The 13205-nt window shown below is 49.1% G+C and overlaps 1 protein-coding gene across 10 annotated transcripts in view; it reads left to right on the plus strand.

Annotated features, from left to right (window-relative positions):
- The window catches only part of LOC123364289 (myosin VIIA and Rab interacting protein), a 367063-nt gene that overhangs the window by 307226 nt on the left and 46632 nt on the right, over window positions 1-13205 (plus strand). For all 10 annotated transcript variants that reach the window (XM_045006277.1, XM_045006279.1, XM_045006276.1 and 7 more), the window contains 2 exons: window positions 7403-7580; window positions 12285-12940. In XM_045006277.1, the coding sequence (XP_044862212.1) occupies window positions 7403-7580; window positions 12285-12940 (834 nt within the window). The remainder of the gene's footprint in view (window positions 1-7402; window positions 7581-12284; window positions 12941-13205) is intronic.

Raw genomic sequence — 13205 nt, forward strand, 5'->3', positions numbered from 1 at the left:
CGTGTCGGCGGGAAAGCCGGCCAGAATGACCCGGCCGCCCTCTCTGGACAGGCAACATGGACGGCACACCCGGTCCCGGTCACGTTCCCGGTCCCATGGCAGATCTCCGTCCCGTCGCTCGTGATCTCGGCACCGCTCACCATCGCGGTACCGATCGCCGTCAAAACGTCGGTCGCAGTCCCGGTACCGCTTGTCATCGCGGTACCGGTCGTACTCCCGGCGTCGCACGAGGTCCAGGTCGCCATCACGTCGGCACCGGCGGAGGTCTCAGTCCCGACACCGTTCCCGGCACCGCAGGTCTCACTCCAGGTCGAACTCCCGGCACCGGTCGAGCTCCCGGCACCGTGACGGACGTCGCTCCCGGTCGCCATCCCGGTACCGAGCGGAACAGCATTGCTCTTCGCTGACATCCGGGCACGGACTGCCTTATTCGGCGGCGCACTCCGCTAGCACCTCGGCACCTCCATGGCCATCCTGCCCCGCGTCGGTCGCTTCGGGACGGAGGGCTACGGACACCTGCCGCCCACCCCACAAGGCCATCCTCAAGGGGCACAGCCGTGGGGCTTCTGGGTTCCCTGGGCCCAGTATGAGGCTCAGGGGGTGCCCTTCCCCCCGAGAGCCCTCGGGTCCGAACGCAGGGTACCGGAGGCGACACTCAGCCGACCGGCCCCTTCGCCACCAGGCGCGGGTTCCATACCGCCTGAACCCCAGGGGCACGCACAGCCCGACCCTCCTGACGAGCAGGCAGCGGATCCATCTTCGGAGGCGGTCATCCAGGGCTTATCCTCCTCGTCCTCACCTGATGAAGCGGTGACCGGAGCGTCGACCAAGGAGCCTCCGCCCATAGACTTGAAGGCGCACCAGGACCTACTTCGCCACGTGGCGGCGGCTATGGCTCTACCGATAGCAGAGGTCCAGGAGGAAGAGGACCCCATCACGAATGTCGTTGGGGCAGAGGTTCCAGTGTGCGTCGCACTGCCATTCGTGCGGACAATTCAAAGGAATGCCACCACACTATGGCAGACGCCTGCGTCCGTCCCTCCTACGGCCCGTGGGGTTGAACGCAAATACTCTGTCCCTCCCATGGGCTATGAGTATCTATATACTCACCCGACCCCAGACTCGTTGGTCGTCCAATCGGTCAATGATAGGGAGAGGCACGGCCAGCCTGCCCCTGCGCCCAAATCGAAGGACGCGCGGCGTATGGACCTACTAGGCCATAAGGTCTATTCCGCTGGCGGTCTGCAGATGCGGATCGCCAATCAGATGGTCCTCCTCGCCAGGTACATCTTCGACATTATGGCGTCCCTGGCGAAATTTACGGAGCTCCTGCCAACAGCCTCCCGCCAAGAGTTCGCGGCGATGTTGGACGAGGGAAGGAGATCATCTAGGTCCTCCATCACGGCCGCCCTCGACACTGCGGACTCCGGAGCTCGGACCTTGGCCTCCGGCGTGACGATGCGGCGCATCGCCTGGCTGCAGTCCTCCAACCTGCCGCCGGAGGTCCAATACACACTGCAGGACCTGCCTTTTGACACACAGGGTCTTTTTTCCGAGAAGATGGATTCTCGGATCCAGACCCTGAAGGACGGCCGTATTGCAATCCGCACTCTCGGGATGCACACGCCGGCGACGCAGCGCAGGTCCTTCCGGCAGCAGCCCTCCCGGCCCTTCTATCAGCAGCGATATCGGCCATACAATAGCCGGCGACCGGCCCAAAATCGCCGTCGTCCTTCCGGCAACCGCCGTAACCAGGGCCAGGCCTCGTCCAAGGCCCCTCAGGGGGCCAAGCAGGCCTTTTGATGGGACGCTCGAGGACGGCCCATCACTCTCCCTACCGGATCCTTCCCCGTTATTTTACAACCGCCTTTCCCATTTCTTTTCGGCGTGGTCCCAATTAACATCAGACAACTGGGTGCTTCAAACGGTCCAGTCGGGATACCGCCTGCAATTTGTTTCGCCCCCACCTTCCCACCCACCCTCCCTGTCCCTCTTCAGGGACCCCTCTCACGAGCAAGTCCTCTTACAAGAGGTTCAGACTCTGTTGAGCGTGGGTGCCATAGAGGCAGTACCTCAAGACAGGTGGGGCAGGGGATTCTATTCCCGATACTTTCTCATCCCCAAAGCGAAAGGGGGGCTACGTCCTATCCTGGACCTTCGCGAGCTGAACAAGTACCTGCTCAAGCCCAAGTTTCGCATGGTCACCTTGGGGACCATCATTCCCTCTCTGGATCCGGGAGATTGGTTTGCCGCACTCGACATGAAGGACGCCTACTTCCATGTCGCAATCTATCCTCCCCATCGTCGTTACCTCTGGTTTGTGGTCAACAACACCCACTACCAGTTCGCCGTGTTGCCGTTCGGACTCTCCACCGCCCCGAGGGTATTTACCAAATGCATGGCGGTAGTGGCCGCAGCCCTCCGACGTCGTCAGATACACGTCTACCCGTATCTCGACGACTGGCTGGTTCGAGGTCAGTCCTGACAACTCGTGATGGACCAGATGACAGAAATCCTGTCTCTCTTTCAGCGACTCGGTCTTCTCATCAACGCCGAGAAGTCCACGTTGATTCCGGCACAGCGAGTGGAGTTCATCGGAGCGGTCCTCGACTCCACGGTGGCCAGGGCCTGTCTCCCTCGCGCTCGACACCAGACGATGGTCTCCATCATCCGGGACCTCGTCACCTTCCCAACCACGACGGTGCGCTCCTGCCTCCACCTCCTGGGCCACATGGCTTCGTGCACATATGTCACCGCGTACGTGCGGCTCCACCTCCGCCCGTTCCAGTCTTGGCTCGCGTCGGTGTACCGGCCTCATCGAGACCCCATCGACATGGTGGTCACGCTCACCAGGACGACCCTCGAGTCCCTCCGCTGGTGGCTCGACCCGGAGGTCGTGTGTGCGGGAGTCCCGTTCCATCCTCCTCGCCCATCCGCCACTCTGACCACGGATGCCTCAGCGCTCGGTTGGGGAGCTCACCTGGGCGATCTTCATACCCAAGGTCTGTGGTCGCCCCAGGAGCTCGCCCTGCACATCAATGTCTGCGAGCTGCGAGCGATCCGTCTGGCCTGTCGCACCTTCTGCACCCGCCTGCAAGGCCGCTGTGTAACAGTGTTCACGGACAATACAACAGCAATGTTCTACGTGAACAAGCAGGGCGGAGCCCGATCCTCCCTCCTCTGCAAGGAGGCGATGCTCCTGTGGGACTTCTGCGTGACCCACTCCATTCACCTGGAAGCGTCCTTTCTTCCGGGAGTGCAGAACACGCTGGCCGACCATCTCAGCAGGTCGTTCCTCTCCCACGAGTGGTCCCTCCGTCCAGATGTCGTCCACACAATCTTCCGGAGGTGGGGATTTCCCCAAGTAGACCTATTCGCCTCCAGAGAGAACAGGAAGTGCCACCTGTTTTGCTCATACCAGGGTCGCTCGCCAGGCTCCCTGTCGGACGCCTTCCTTTACCCCTGGACGGATCGCCTCCTCTACGCCTTCCCTCCGTTCCCGCTTGTGCACCTAGTGCTCCTGAAGCTTCGGAGGGACAGAGCCCACGTCATACTCGTAGCGCCGGCCTGGCTGAGGCAGCACTGGTACACCCTGCTGCTCGAGCTCTCCGTTCGGGAACCCATCCCCCTTCCATTGTGGCCGGACCTCATCACCCAGGACTTCGGCAGACTCCGCCATCCGAACCTGCAGTCCCTCCATCTCACAGCTTGGTACCTGAGTGGTTGACCCACGCGGAGAGGGGCTGTTCTGCAGCAGTTCAGCAGGTCCTGCTTGAGAGCAGGAAGCCTTCCACTCGCTCCACTTACCTAGCGAAATGGAAGAGATTCGCACTCTGGTGTGATCAGCGAGGCCTCAATCCGTTCGTAGTCCCGGTCCCTACCATCCTGGACTACCTCTGGTACCTTAAGGAGCAAGGTCTTGCGGTCTCCTCCTTGAGAGTTCACCTGGCGGCAGTGTCCGCCTTTCGTCCATCCGTGGAAGGTCGGTCCATCTTCTCGAACCAGATGGTTTCCCGCTTCCTCAAAGGCCTGGACCGCTTGTACCCGCCGGTGCGGCGTCCTACCCCGACATGGGATTTGAACCTCGTGCTGGCCAAGCTGATGGGTCCTCCGTTCGAGCCCTTAGCCACGTGCTCCCTGCTCTACCTCTCCTGGAAGACGGCCTTCCTTGTCGCCATTACATCAGCGAGACGAGTTTCTGAGCTCCGCGCTCTGACGGTTAGCCCGCCATACACCGTCTTCCATGGGGACAAGGTGCAGCTTCGCCCTCATCCGGCCTTCCTCCCGAAGGTAGTGTCAGCTTTCCATCTCAACCAGGAGATCTTCCTCCCGGTGTTCTTCCCGAAGCCGCATACCTCGCCTCGGGAGCAACAGCTGCATACCCTCGACGTCCGCAGGGCGCTCGCTTTCTACATCGAGCGGACTAAGCCCTTCCGGCGTTCGCCCCAGCTGTTCGTAGCGGTTGCTGACCGCATGAAAGGCGAGCCGATATCCTCCCAGCGGATTTCCTCCGGGGTCACTGCGTGTATCCGGGCCTGCTACGAGCTTGCTCGCGTACCACCATGCCGCCTCACCGCCCACTCGACGAGGGAGCACGCCTCGTCGGCTGCCTTCCTGGCCCACGTTCCGATCCAGGACATCTGTCGAGCGGCCACCTGGTCTTCGGTCCACACCTTCGCCTCCCACTACACGTTGGTGCAACAGTCTCGAGACGACGCAGCCTTCGGCTCCGCGGTATTACACTCCGCCACGTCTCACTCCGACCCCACCGCCTAGGTAAGGCTTGGGAATCACCTGACTGGAATGCATAGGAGCAATCACTCGAAGAAGAAAAGACGGTTACTCACCGTAGTAACTGTTGTTCTTCAAGATGTGTTGCTCCTATCCATTCCAGACCCGCCCTCCTTCCCCACTGTCAGAGTAGCCGGCAAGAAGGAACTGAGGAGCGGACGGGCCGGCTGGGGTATATATCCAGCGCCATAGCGGCGCCACTCCAGGGGGCGCCCAGCCGGCCCGCCGGAGTTGCTAGGGTAAAAAAGTTCTGAGATGCCATGCACGCACGGCGCGCACACCTGACTGGAATGGATAGGAGCAACACATCTCGAAGAACAACAGTTACTACGGTGAGTAACCGTCTTTTATAGTAACTGCCATGGGTACAGGTGTTTTTCCAGTTGCAACTATTACCATTTAAGGTAATGTTCACTGAAGTCACACAGATTGGTTCCACATCAGAATAGTTTCCTTTAATTTAAAAAAATAAATAAATTGGCATAGCCCAGGATTTTAAAATTCAGCACGAGATAACCTTACTTGTACTCTATATACAGGTATTTAGTGCAATGACACATTTATTTTCACATGTTGAAGATTTTTGTTATATAAGTAAATACCATCCAATGCAACTCACAATTATTTTGTCCGATGTTCTGAATTGGGATCTATTAATTAACATGTGCCAGTGAGCTGGAACGGAATACTCCAGTGTATCGTGCTAGAACTCGTGGCTCTGCATTGGCAGTGTTAACAATATTACAAGGCCATTACAATGTTATGGAAGGTTCAAATCTAGGACAGTATTCTGGCATTTTCCCAGATCCCTGTTGCTTGATTCATTGCCTTTTTTTACTAATTCTCTTATGAAATCATAGAACTAAGCCAAGAGTACTGAATGATTCACAATTAATTCCTCTGGCATGGGGGACTCCCTAGCTGGCACAGGGACACTTCTGGCAGGAGGGGGGCGGGGCCAGAGAAGCAGCACTTGGCAATCTCTAGTCAGCATATTGGCCCCTAAGGGGCTGCTACAAGCCAAAGGGACTTAGACCGGCCCTGATGCTGCCCCAGGGATCAATTGGAGTGAGGGGCAGGGAGGAAACAAAAATAGCTTAAAGTAAACTTTGCCACCGCTTTCATCCCTGCCCGTGCGAAGCAGATCTCTGATGCAGCTGAGGGTCTGGCCCTTTCAGATTAACTACTTTGGTCAAGTATTTGGACGCCAGTTGAAAAATACCGAGCCTTAAAAATGTCACCACCCCCTGCATAAAGATGTTGCACAACTTCAAAGCAAACCCTTTTATTTGACCAGGGCCTACACAGACAGTCCCTTGTACTCTCTAGTGACAGAGATTTTAGTCCCCAAGAGTGAACTGGAAAAAGTAGACTGCCACTGGAAAATGCAGTGTCTATGCCATTCAGGCAGTCTAAGAACACGCTGTAATTGGAAACAAAATTATCTGTTAAAAAAATTGGGCAGCTAAATGATATTGACTGATAATGAACAAAATTTTCCAAGTCAAGTGCCTGAAGTTAGGTTTCTGTATCCAAATTTCTACATCTAAATAAGTGGCCTGATCTGTAGAAGTGCCGAGAGCCCACAAATCCCTGTGCAATCCGTGGGAGCTGCAGGTGCTTAGCATCTCTGAAAATGAGGCAACATTTAGATGCCTAAATAGAGCCACAAACCTAATATTAGGACTGAAGATCTAAAACTTCCAGCAGAGTGCGCTAGTATCCCACTAATCCCCAAAAGAAATGGTTGTTTAAAAAATAAGAGGGTGGTATATGCTTTTATATTTCATTTTATTTTCTCACTTGGTTCATTGGGCCCTCACTCTACCCCCCACTGTTGTGTAATGCCATTATCTGGTGCTGTGGCTAAACATGAACTAAAATGACTGACCTACTTATATGGTTCCTAAAGAAAACACTTTCCTCACAGATATGGAATCACGGTTCCATCTCAGTAGTACCTTGTCTCAGAACTTACATTCCCTTTGAATGATATGCTATAACAGACCCTGTGTTAGAAATGGGTAGCAAACACAGTATAAGAATTTGTGGAATCCATTGGCTGGATCCTGCTCTGTTCTGATCTTGTTTTATGTGTATTCCCTGGCAGGCATGAAACAATGAAACAATCCAAGAATTAAAGCTGCTTGAGATGCAGGTTTATTTTGGTTTTTCTGTTGTATTTTCTTTTCTTTTCTTTTAACCTCTTCAATTTGGCGCCACTGGAATGTTTTGTGTCACTGTTCTGGGCTCGTCCCTGGCTAACATGTAAGTGGACTGATGCTTTCAAGCAGCAGTCCCAGACTGACATTCATATGGCTTCACCTTGGGTAACTACTTTTAATCTTGTGCCTAGCAATACAAACAATTCCCTGCCTTCCTCACAGGAAGCAATTGCATTTTAAATGCATATAAACACGCTATCCAAGCCCGAGAATGTTGTTTTGAACTAATAAAATTCCATTCTCAGGCTGATTTCATTCCCTACACTTCTTTGACATGCACTTATCCAATTATCAGAATGTTACTGTTTGCTGCTAATTGGAATTAATACTTCCACAGTTGGCTACGACTATTTTCAGATAATGTTCTTTGAATTTTATTTCAACAGAGGTCTCAGTCTGCATTCTCACTGACTAGTGAAGATACACCAAGCAAAGATCTGGACCTAGCGTCGTCTATGCCTGAGATTCTTTGGAGGCAGCAGAAAGGCCTAGTCAGGAGACAGAGGGAACACAAACTGTCTGCGTTACCTAGCTGGAAAAGTGTGGACAGACTGAATGAAACAAGTAAATATTTATAGTACCAGTATGACACCTGCTTCTGTTTTTCCTGTTCAACAAATTAAACTTGAAGTAAGCACCCAGTCCTGCTCCTATTGAAGTCAGTGGCAAAACTCCCATTGACTTCACTGAGAGCAGGGTCAAGCACTACATGGAAAAAGAAAAAGCCTGCACTACCTTTGTGATGCCCTGTATGACAACAATAATCAAACAATGGCACTAATTATGATACTACTAGTTTTCCCTGAATAAGGACTTCAGAATTTGGCCCTTGGTGCATAAAATAACAATAAAGTAATAGTAAACAGTGAGCTAATGAAAAAGTCATTGCTGTGTTAACGTCTGCTCCAAATAACCTCTTGTCATTCATATAGAAAGTGTTATTCTTATGGGTAGGATTCCTGTCCAAGCCCTGGATTTAGCAAAGCATTTAAGCATGTGCTTAAATTTAAGCACCCACTTAAGTCCCACTGAAGTCAACTACACAGTCATTTAGTACTTAGCAATTACTTAACCATAGCTTAGTGCCAAGTTGATACAATTACTTTCTAAGGGTCCCTTGCTCAGACTCTTTCCTGTTTGTCATCTGAGTTCACAGTTGAGATAAAATATGGATGTCCTATAGAGGCTATTTTATATTTAATAGGTATCACGTGAATTTGTGCAGTAAACCCGCCTGCCCCGGTTTGCAGCTTTTTGTTAAAACACACAAAATCCAAGAGGATCTCAACCAGTAGCTTAGTGTAGTAGTAGTAAACACCAGTGGCCTGATTCCCCACGGCCATGCACCTCGATTAGTTACTTATACCCGTGAAAAGTGAGTGTAAATCTCTACCACTCTAAGGGCTTGTCTACACTGGCAATTTACAGCGCTTCAACTTTCTCGCTCAGGGGTGTGAAAAAACACCCCGCTTGAGCGCAGCAAGTTTCAATTCTGTAAAGCACCAGTGTAGACAGTGCACCAGTGTTGGGAGCTACGCCCCTCATGGAGGTGGGTTTTTTAGAGTGCTGGGAGAGCTCTCTCCTAGTGCTCTGCACACGCCACAAGCCACGGCAGCACTTTAGCATTGCCAGTGTAGACTAGCCCTAAATTAGTAATGTTTACATCTACTTTGCAACTTTTTTGTACAGATGTAAATGACTGCACAAGGGTCAGGTGGCACAGAAACAGGCTCTGAATTTTCATTTACAAACAACCGGTTCCATACTGAGCTCATTTCTCGGGCCATTCTTATTTTTACACAAATAATTCATAACGTAACCAGTGATGTCACAATTTGTGCCTCGTGTCTTTTGTTATGTCAGCCAAGTGCCTTTTGATTTATATCAAAGAGGTTTCTAATAAACAGCATTTGACATCATTAGCTGGAGGTATAAAGTCAATAAAGGTAATAATTGGAGATATACCAATCTCCTAGAACTGGAAGGGACCTTGAAAGGTCATCGAGTCCAGCCCCCTGCTTTCACTAGCAGGACCAATTTTTGCCCCAGATCCCTAAGTGGCCCCCTCACGGATTGAACTCACAACCCTGGGTTTAGCAGGTCAATGCTCAAACCACTGAGCTATCCCTCCCTTACAATGTTGCTCTTTGTAAGTAACTTCTCTGTATGTTGTTGCCTTCCCCCTGCTAATCAGCTAACATACGGTACTTCACTTTTCTAACCAACTAAAATAAATTTTAACAAATTCAGCTATGCCACAGGCAGGCAGCAGCTATTCAAAATAAATGAGCATGAACTTTGTATGTGTTTTGGGACAATGGGAAGAAGTACAACTCGTTTGAATTTAATTAGTTAAGCATTGAATGTTGGGGTTCCCCCGAGACACATTCGGTTCAACACCAGTCTTGTCACTCAGGTTCCTTTATTTGGCAGACAGCAAAGCTGTACTGAACTGATCAGACTCAAGCATGGGGTGGATAGAGGACGTACCACACTTTCAAAGTTACACAACAGACCTCTTCCTTTATATGCATTAACACAATATATTGCATTTAGTATTCATTGCATCATGTTTTGGGATTGGCTTGGTCACTTTGTAGGAGCCAATCCCTGTACAGCACACAGTCACTGAACAACTTACTTGTTACCTCATTTACTTTCCAGGCTTATCCATTGTTATCTTGTCCACTGTAAATGGTTCGCTGGTGTTCCCTCTTATCTTAGGTAGCACAGTCATGCTGTTTATAGCCTGCTGATCCATTTACCTTCCTAATCTTGTCTCCCAAGAAATGAGGCCTTACCCGTGTCTAGTAACTCATGTCAAGCCAGGACTATATTCTACTGCTTTTATTTTTTCCTTTTTATATTAGCATTTGTTTTATTTGCATTATAATATTTATTTTCTGTTCTTTCTTTTTTTAAGTTTATTACCCAGCAACACACTTTTAAGACCATACTAGTTGTAATTATTCAAATTACTATTAACGCAAGGTTTAAAGTACGAAGCAGGCCGTAGAAGCTCACCTCCTATGGTATAGCCCACTAGCGTGTGATTTTACATTGTAAGCTTAATTTGTCTTTAAAGCATATTTTTATTTTAATTTTGCTTTTATTTTAATTGCATTGTAAAAAATTGGTACAAAATACAAACAAAATATTTATTACCACAGGAAATTTAGTTGCCAAACAGAACAGAGGCTAATTAAAATAACATTCTCTGGTCCATACCAGAAGTGGTTCTTTTTAGCCACCACACAATACTTGTTATCAGCATAGACCGTTTTTACTTTACCAACATCCCAGTGTCTCAATTGTACTGTGCAATTTGGAGATTGTTCCCCCAGAGGCAACCCACATACCAGCAGCTCTGTCTGTAAGATGTTACACCTGCCTGCACGTGTAAGTGTTCCCCAGGCAGGGGCGGCTCTAGGAATTCCGCCGCACCAAGCAGAGCGGCGCGCCGCAGGGCGCGCTCTGGCAGTCGCCAGTCCCGCGGCTCCGGGGGACGTCTTGCAGACATGCCTGCGGAGGGTCCGCTGGTCCCGCGGCTCCGGGGACCACCGGGGCTGCGGGATCAGCAGACCCTCTGCAGTCATGCCTGCGGGAGGTCCGCCGGAGCCGCCTGCCGCCCTGCCGGCAAAATGCCACCCCAAGCGCGCGCGTGGCGCGCTGGGGTCTGGAGCCAGCCCTGTCCCCAGGGGCAAACAGTAGTACAAGTCTGGTGCCTTCTAGACCTTGCATTGTCTTGCTACAGTATTTGAGGAGGGAAAACAAACTTCTTCCACACCATATGGGTTGCACTGGTTTCACGTTTAACTTTATGGTATTGGATCTTTGTTAACTTTCTTACGCTGCACCAACAGGTGTCACCCCTTTTGTAACAAATTTTTAATTTTTCTTTGGCGATAACAGAAGGCAAATGTTCTTGGTCCACATTAAGTCAGGTCTAAGCTAAACAGCCAAGCCTGTCAACAGATTTAGATCTTCAAAAATTGTTTGCAAGAAGCAGAATTACTTCCTAGGGCACTTACTCAATTTCTTTGAATTAACATAAAATTTGGGAGTGACAACAGGCCAAAGAGATTTAAATAAATGAATAATTAAAAATAAAAAGCCTGACAGATCTTATCAGTTTAATTATCATTTTGTTGGTGGAGTGTTCTGGGGTTTTTGTTTTGATTTTGTTTTTGTTTGTACTTTTGTTTATGCTCCAGGGAAAAATTGTTCCAAAACTCAAAGCATGGCTACTAAATGGCATATTTATTCCATAATTATGTTCTGTGTTGGGAAAATAAGAGTGCCAAATAAAATTTGTGATCTTGAGTTCCATATATTTACAGACATAAACTGAAGGGAGAAAAATACATAAAGATACATAAAAATATCAATATTTTAAATGTAACTGTTCATGTAAAAAATATGGTTTAAAACGTTAGAACAGTAATGCTCTGCCTGTAGCTTGTATCTGTGGCTTTCTAATGGTTAACCTGAACAGTCAATTGTGCCGCTGAAAGAAATCTGTATGGCGGATATAATTTGATTCAATATGCTAAGAAGAGTATGCAAATCCACAATACTGTTTAGTTCTACAGTCATTATGAGAAATATGAATAATAAACCCATCAGATGTTCAAACTTCCCATTAAAAGACATTTCATGTCCCGTTGACAATGGAGTCTATATTTAGAAGCAATGTACGCTTTACAGTTTGAATAGATAGGTAGTATTTCTTGCATATTTTTCTTTTCTGAATTTTAGGTTAGCCTGAAACACAGGCTGTATAGCCTAACCTTGGACCCTATTGTCACATATATTTTAAAAAGATGTCCCCACAGAATTCTGTGGTGACTTCTGATTAAAATGGGATAATCGGGAGGATCCCTGATTCAGGGTATGATAAAATCTATGTAGCGAACCACATATTCATTGGTGTTCTGTTATCTTGTGCTGGTCCCATCATAAAGGGTATGTCTACACAGCAGAAGCTGTGCACAGACTAGACTACACAAGCTAGCTTGAATCCAGATAGTGTAGGTAGCAATAGCAATAAAGACAACATGGTGGGTGCTTCAGCAAGGGTAGACAAGCCTGGCAAGGATCCTGGGTACGTACTCAGCTCACTAGCCCACCAATTTTGCTGCGTAGACAAACCCAAAATGGCTAGTCGCTGCTAAAATCCTTATTTGACTGTGCAAAAGTCAGCCTGTCAAACTGAAATAAATAATCATCATAATAATTAGGTGATTTGTTCTTGTTTTAATTTCACAGGTCCACCTCCTGTTTTACAAAGCACTGATGGTAACTGGGTGGCTTTGCAGAGCATTACGTTGCCTCGCCCTCGAATGCTTGCCAAACCAAAGAGCCAAGTATTCAAAGCTTTGGAGAATGAATCTAGTGTTGTGTCTGCTTATGACGAGATGGGCTCGGACAGCGAGGACGACTACGACTGGAATGTGGCCTTGAACAAGCTGCGTCGGAGGCCCAAGCAGTTGTCCGAGGAGTCTTATTATACTGATTCCCAGTACAATACTGAATGGGCTTATGGCAGTGATCCGTACCAGCCAGTGACCTCACCTTCCTCTGGGCTATACACCAATACAGAGACGGTGTACTCTGATTCTGAAACATCTTCAGTAAATTCCTCAAGGGAGGCTAGAGAATCTAGCAAACTTCCCTGGCTACAAAGGAGAACTCAGAATGACAAACCCATAGTGGGAAAAGCACATTTACATGGAGAACTGGATGTAAATTTCAATCCACAGGCTGACAGTTTAGAGTATTCAGACAGCAGTGAGACTGAGGAAGTCCATTATGATTTAGAAAAGAGGTCTAGAAGGTGGAGAAAGAGCAAAATTGCCTCAGAAGAATTAAGCGAAGGAAAAAATCACACAAAAACCCACAGGAAAAATTTGAGCACAAATCAGGTAACTACCTTTGCTTATATAGGAAGGATTGAGTAAGCAAAAGGGGTCGGGGGGAGTGGCACACTTTGTCAAAGATGGCATTACCTGTTTCTGAGTCCCTGGTAACGCAGAAGATGATCTAGAATGTCCTAAGAAGTAAAGCACAAAATGGGGTCTTGTATATATGTGTTACAGACCATAAAATCACACTGGGAAGCAGGATGACCAGCTCCTTAAGTACCTACGTATAATCTGTAGGGAAAAAAATTGTGTGGTCATGGGGACT

This window comes from Mauremys mutica, chromosome 2 (genome assembly GCF_020497125.1).
Source record: "Mauremys mutica isolate MM-2020 ecotype Southern chromosome 2, ASM2049712v1, whole genome shotgun sequence".
NCBI lineage: Eukaryota > Metazoa > Chordata > Testudines > Geoemydidae > Mauremys > Mauremys mutica.